The 6,527-nt window shown below is 34.3% G+C and overlaps 1 protein-coding gene across 1 annotated transcript in view; it reads left to right on the forward strand.

Moving 5' to 3' along the window:
* The first annotated feature begins 1,776 nt into the window (after positions 1-1,776).
* The window catches only part of LOC122813314 (regulator of G-protein signaling 18-like), a 36,234-nt gene continuing 31,483 nt past the window's right edge, over positions 1,777-6,527 (forward strand). The window contains exons 1-2 of the mRNA XM_044085563.1: positions 1,777-1,945; positions 4,075-4,179. Coding sequence (XP_043941498.1) covers positions 1,827-1,945; positions 4,075-4,179 — 224 coding nt within the window. The 5' untranslated portion in view covers positions 1,777-1,826. The remainder of the gene's footprint in view (positions 1,946-4,074; positions 4,180-6,527) is intronic.

Here is a 6,527-nt window from a genome sequence, read left to right on the forward strand (position 1 = left end):
CGGTCTATGTTCTGGGGTTGAAAGGTGTGGAATGAGTTATAGCCTGGTAGCACAGGGGTGCTTTCTGCTGATTTAAACCAGGTCTACCTTACAGTACAAATGTTGATGCTCTCCATTTTGAGGAGTGCTTCGAGCAAGTACATCTTGAGATTTAGACTTCTAGCATTGAGCAGCGTGACCCTCAGATTGCATTTATTTATAGCTGTTATGGTGGTAATTTGGTCTTTGGAATATTGCCAAAAAAGGCACTATAGGGGTGGCAAGAGCCGTAGGCAGTATCCAGAAACCCAGGGGTGACAGTTGCAGGTCATCTCAAGCAAAGCATCAAGGTCTGTCAATCATGTCATTCCAATCAGACAGATACTGGATCCCCTTAGAATGATACCAGAAACTTGGCCAATTGTTGAAGTCAATCATTTTCTGCTTGTACTGTGGTATCAATCTAGGTAATGGTAGGATGCTGCTCAGGGCTAGGGTCATACCTGCCTGGGTCACATAATCCAAGATCTCCTCCATGTCTCTTTTCATGTAGTCCATGGAGATGCGTCTCAGGTCATTCACACCCACATGGACAGTGACAGAGTCATACTTGTACTTCTTGTTGAGTGACCTGAGTGCATGTGTTATGTGTCAGATTCTGGCACCTGATAGACAGCTGACTGTTACCTTCTCCTTCTTTAACCTAGTGAATGGGACATCAGTGTGCCTCACTGTCGAGTCACCTATGATTAGTGTATTGGGCAAGCTGTTTTGCCTTAGGGGCTTCGATTGAGGAGCACATTGTGTAGGTGAGCTAAGTGTCTTGTAGTTTGTGCTGTGTTGTGGTGGTCAAGTGCATTTCTGCCTAGGAAGTGTCTGTTGTTTGGGTAGATTTCTATTGAGAGCCTCCATGAAGGTGGGTGCGTGGTTTGTGTTTTTATGTGAGTGCTGTGATGGTGGGTGTTCTGGAGGGCTATGTGTCGCATTTGGTGTGGTGCAGGTGTTGACCTTCTTCTCTTGACCAGCTATTCCGGTCTTGGTTTGAGAGTGCATGGCTTCCAATTTGGATATATAAGTGTGTTTCTCAAAAGTCTGAGTGTTGGGAGGTAAGAGGAGAGGGTTGTCTATGTACATGAGGCAGTGGCTACACTGCCTCAGAATGCAAGTTCAGCAGGTTAAAAGGAGGAAAGCACAGGGAACTGACCTTTAGACATGCCAGGAGGGATGGTCATTATTACTAAGTACTGGAGCTGTTTTCTTATATATTCCTTTTACAGGAAAAATGTCACTCAAGGTGTCTGAGTCTGTACAGAGCACTGCTAAACACTTGAAGGGAAACTAATATGTAGACCCTGAAAATTTAAGGATAAAGTATTTAGGCAGATATTCTGAAGTTAGAAAGAAATCAAGCAGTACTTACTGATAAAATAATGAATTAGCTTGTGAATATATATATATATATATATATATATATATATATATATATATATATATATATATTTTATACACAAATTATATATATATATATATATATATATATATATATATATATATATATATACATATATATATACACACACACACACACATACATAGGTACTTTTTACAGGTTTATTTTAAATAATTTATCTTGCTATGTTGATGCAGTTTACAAGAAGAACTCTTCACCACTTCCTGCATGTTATTATCAGTGGTCAGTAGAGCAGCCAATCCGCACCAATAATATACTTCCTCTAGCATGCAGCATAACGTCAAACTTTTGCATTTCTAGACCAGACTTTAAAAACAACTGTTTTTCAAGTAAGACGTGTCTACGTTTGCTGCCTGCCTTTTAGAGAGTTCAAAAAATGGAAACAGTTATGTTCTTATTCCCACAGTTGAATGTGTTTGGTCCAAAAGAGGAGCCTTACTATAAAATCATCAAATCTGGAGAAAGTGAGGTAGTTAAAAGAGAAAACAATAGCAGGTAAGAAGAAAAATAAATTCAGTGGTAATTCCCTGCATATATTGCTATTTTAGTGAATATTATTTTTTGTTAGTATGCATTGTCTGGTTTAGTCATATCTGTCAGTGTAAATATGATATTGCTGTATGACGTACTTAAGAAAAACATATAGATGACAAACTCTTCCATGCAAAAATACTACTAGCACTTCTCTTTGAACAGAAATATTTTAAGAAGTTATTCCTTTCTTAACTAACATTGCTGCCTTTTCTTTTTCCATGTTCCTTTGACAGATTAGAATAATGGCATAAGATGATTTTTATTATAATAATGCTTTATTGACCTTAAAAATTAGTTCTAAATACAAAGAAATATCAATACGAGCATTTTTCATGCTGGTGAACTTTTAAAGAAGAGCATACTTTTATCTGTGAGAGGAAATAAACATGTTTTGCTTAACTTCTTCCCCTTTCAGTTCAAACATATATTTGCATAACTGCACGGGTAATTTAAATGTACATGCATACACAGATATTATCTATATGCTAGTCTAAATGGTAACTTTATAGTATGTATCCATTTAATTTCTGCAAACTTAATTCAGACAAAAAAGTCTTAATCTCATATGAAAAGAAGTTGGTTTAAAATCATAATAAATTATCAACATTTAATTGCTTTAATGTATTTTCCCTTAGTCAGTTTTTCTCCAGTGCAAGGACATGCTAATGTCTAAGGCACCTTGGATTGAGATCTGAAAGAGAAAGCCAGAGGGTCATTCTGTCAGAAATACAATGCTCCAGCCATTCCAGAGTGAGACATCTGAAGTGATGTAGTGAGATCAGAGATGAAATGACTTCTCATTGTTGCTGCTCAGAGTAGACATGCAGTAACACTTATTGTTTACATATAGTACTTTTGTATAGTGTTTTTTTCTGCTACAAACATGAGACAAATAAAACCTAGACCACCAGGATGAAATTAGCTTAGTACAGGCTCTGTATCCCTCTGAAAGAAATTCCAGTTCTTTTCACATTCTGTGATGAAGGAGTACAGTTGTAAAGCTTTAGGATAAGTAAACAACCAAAGTATGCAAAATTAATAATAATAATAATAATAATAATAATAATAATAATAATACTAATAATTATAATAATAATAATAATAATTATTATTATTATTATTATTATTATTATCTTTTTTCTGTTGTTACTTTGCAACAATAAATAGAATCAGAGTTCTAAAAGTTTGACTGATGCAGGTATGAGATATATTAATAACTGTTTGCATCAGGTTTTTATTTTTCATTATCAAAAGTATACAATTTGCATTGTTAACCATATTGAGTGCCTAGCATGTCAGAATGAATGGATATTTAAGTCTGATGGTAGATCACTAGTGAATTGTAACACTCAATACATAGCAAAAAATCTCTGGCATTCACATATATAATTTAATTAAAAAGGCAGTATTGAATATGTCTTATTTTCAATATGGGAAAACTGCATTGCTCTTGGTATGTGATGAATGAATCTCTGCCAGCATTTGTCAATTAATGTTTAATAACTATAGATGTGGAGATTCATTGACAATTAAGGATGATGGTTTCTATATAGTATCAATCAGTAATAGTGAAGATTTTTCTAGAATAATCTATTTTCCTCCATCTACTCTAATTTCCTTGCAAAGAATACTATCTATTTAATTTTTGTGGCTGCATTAATGCAAACTTGCATATGTCTCTTAAGTCTATAACTACGTTCAAATGAATTAAGTTAGAAATGTATGCAGTGTTCTCTCTCCCACATTCTTATTAATTAAGTATGCTCTCTAGTGGGAGTTGATAAAGACGCCAGCTATTTAGGTAGTCTCATTCTGAGTTTCATTTTTCTAGAGTAAGTAATAAGCCAAATTAACATTAATTGAAATATGCACAGTAGACCTAAAAAAAGTGGTATTTTACCCGTTCAAGTAAATGTACGTGAAATATTTTTAGACTGCCAGAAATAAACATATTGCCTGTTTATTTGCAAAGTGCTGCATTTGCTAGCTTCCCTATTTTTGTAGAAAGTATGCTAGCTGGTTAAGTGATTGCCTGGGTATCTATAAACACAAATGTGTGCTAAACAGGATGCATGGTTATTTTTTTCCAGAGCTAAAGAAAAAAGAAATCGACTCAGCCTACTTCTTCAGAAATCTGAGTATAATGAGAATGATGATAGCAGCAATAAAGCAGAGAAATCTCCAAAATCAACAAGGTAAACTCCATTGATGTACCTGTTTGATTTCAGAATGTGGACTAATATCTGTATTTTTCTGGCAATTACACATTTTAATGAATTAATATGTTAAACACAAATTAACTTCAGCAGCCATAAGGACATTTGTGTTATTCAAAACAATAGTTAAAAGCATAAGTAGATATGTCTTAGTCATAAAACAGATGCCTGTTATACAGTCTATAAATGATGATATTAGTGGGTATTACAACAAAAATATCCCTGTATAATTTGTTTTTTGAATATGCAATTTTCTTTGTATAAAAATATCTTGAAAATGTACTGCAATATACAAATGCAACTAGTGGTTGTCATTTGGTAAGTCTGTTTTTGTGAAGAATCATTATAGAACAGATAGTTAAGTCTTTGAGTCATCAGACAGCCATGAGTAGGATTTCTTGTCTGTCTTGCAGGATGTATTACACAAGACAAGTCAAGAAATGACTTAAGACAACGCCTCCCTGCATCCTCCCCCTAAAAAGAAGCACTTCTCCTTTACAGAACTAGCTCAATTAAAAAAAAATAACATAAAATATATCAGTTTACTGCTAGAAAATCTTCTTGATGTCAGCTTTGAAAAGCTTATTGAATCTGTATTGCTAATAGATTTGAAATAAATATGTCGTTGTTTTGATGCATACCAGAAACAGAAACTTTAGAAACTGAACTTTAAAATCAGATTTGCTTAATATAATTTAATTGTTTTGCTTGATATCAGTGTGTCCTTCAATCACCTTTCTAGCCTTGGTTCCAACATTTTGGCTTTGTCCATATTTCTTATGGTAAGAGGTCTAACCATAGACTGCCATTAGGCTAGTAGAAGGAGACATTACAGAAACAAGTTTCTAGACATTTATTCATTTTTTTTTATTTATTGGGAAAGTCCAACTGGTAACAAAACCAATTTTCAATAGAGGCTCAAGGAGGAATGCTCCAGATGCATGTTTTTGTACGATGGGAGGAAACCATAGAAAACCCACATAAACACAGGGAGGACATGCAGACAAGGCATCCCAGCCAAGAATCAAACCAGAGAACATCTTATTGTGAGGTGATGATATTACCATTGCACCACTGTGTCTTAGGTTTGCTAGTGACATGTTTGTTTATTGTACCCAAATTGAATTCTAGGTGATATAATTTTTCAAATTCCTATGAAGTTTCTCATTTCAATCTCTGCTTATTATATACCTTACATCAAATTCAGATTCAAGTTAAAAAGAACACTTCAGAATTTGTCTTAGAAGACAAAAGAAATGAATGCAGAATGAATGGCTAAATGAGTAAACAAAAAAGGGCATTTCACAAGTTTGTTTAGTACATTTTATTCTCATTTCAAAGCATTGCTTCTGGTAGAGAAAGTTAACTTCATTAGCTTTGTCTCTTCTTATTCTTGTGTCAAACTGAGAATGTTGTTTATAACGTTATATGAGCAGGGTTCAAGAATGACATTGTTTTGTTATCCTTTGTCGCATCATAAACTTGTCAATGTGGTATATATGTTATTTTCTGTATTATAAAATTCAGTATTATAAAATTCTGAAATTAAGAGTTGCCACAACTTGGAGATTAGAACAAAATAATGACTATAGACGACAAAGGCCTACAAAGTGGGTCTATGTTAAATGTTCGGACATCCAAAATGTTGAACATTACATGGTCGAGGCCAAATGTTCAACATCAAATAAAAAAAAGGAAAAACAGAAAAAAACACTTTAACAGTGTAGGCAGGGGGACAAGCACCCCTGCTCCCCCCACACCCCCCTACTTAAATATATCAACTCCAAGACCGCACTTCAGTGCAGAAAATGGAAATTCTGCCTATCTGCCCCATACAGCACCATTGAAAGTCTATCTTCGAGCACTCAAAATTTCGAACATTTGGTCTCGACCATGTAACATTCGAAATTTTAAGTGTTCAAAGATTTAACAGGTACCCTACAAAGTGTGGGTGGAAGGGACAACTGCCATAAAATGTAGTCAATAGTTCATTTTCCTGCTGTTTTATTTTATTTTTTTTCATGTTTGATCTTTTAATTTCATTATTCATATTTCTAAGATTAAGATGCCACTCTTTGACAAATACAGATTTGGATTCCATGACTTCTATCACTATGACATATGATAGGCAACAGTTACTGTCGTCAGATCTTCTCCACTGCCCATGATTAACTAATTGTAGCTAAAATTTGATGACCACCAGGAGTATGATCAATCCAGCCAAACTACTGGTACCAAACTGAGTAATAAAAAAAAAGGGGGACACAATATAAATCATTAAGCAACTTACTAAGTGCAGTTTGGCCAAGTAAGCATGCAAAATGCAG

This window comes from Protopterus annectens, chromosome 10.part0 (assembly GCF_019279795.1).
Source record: "Protopterus annectens isolate FY-2018-M chromosome 10.part0, PAN1.0, whole genome shotgun sequence".
Taxonomy (NCBI): Eukaryota; Metazoa; Chordata; order Ceratodontiformes; family Protopteridae; genus Protopterus; species Protopterus annectens.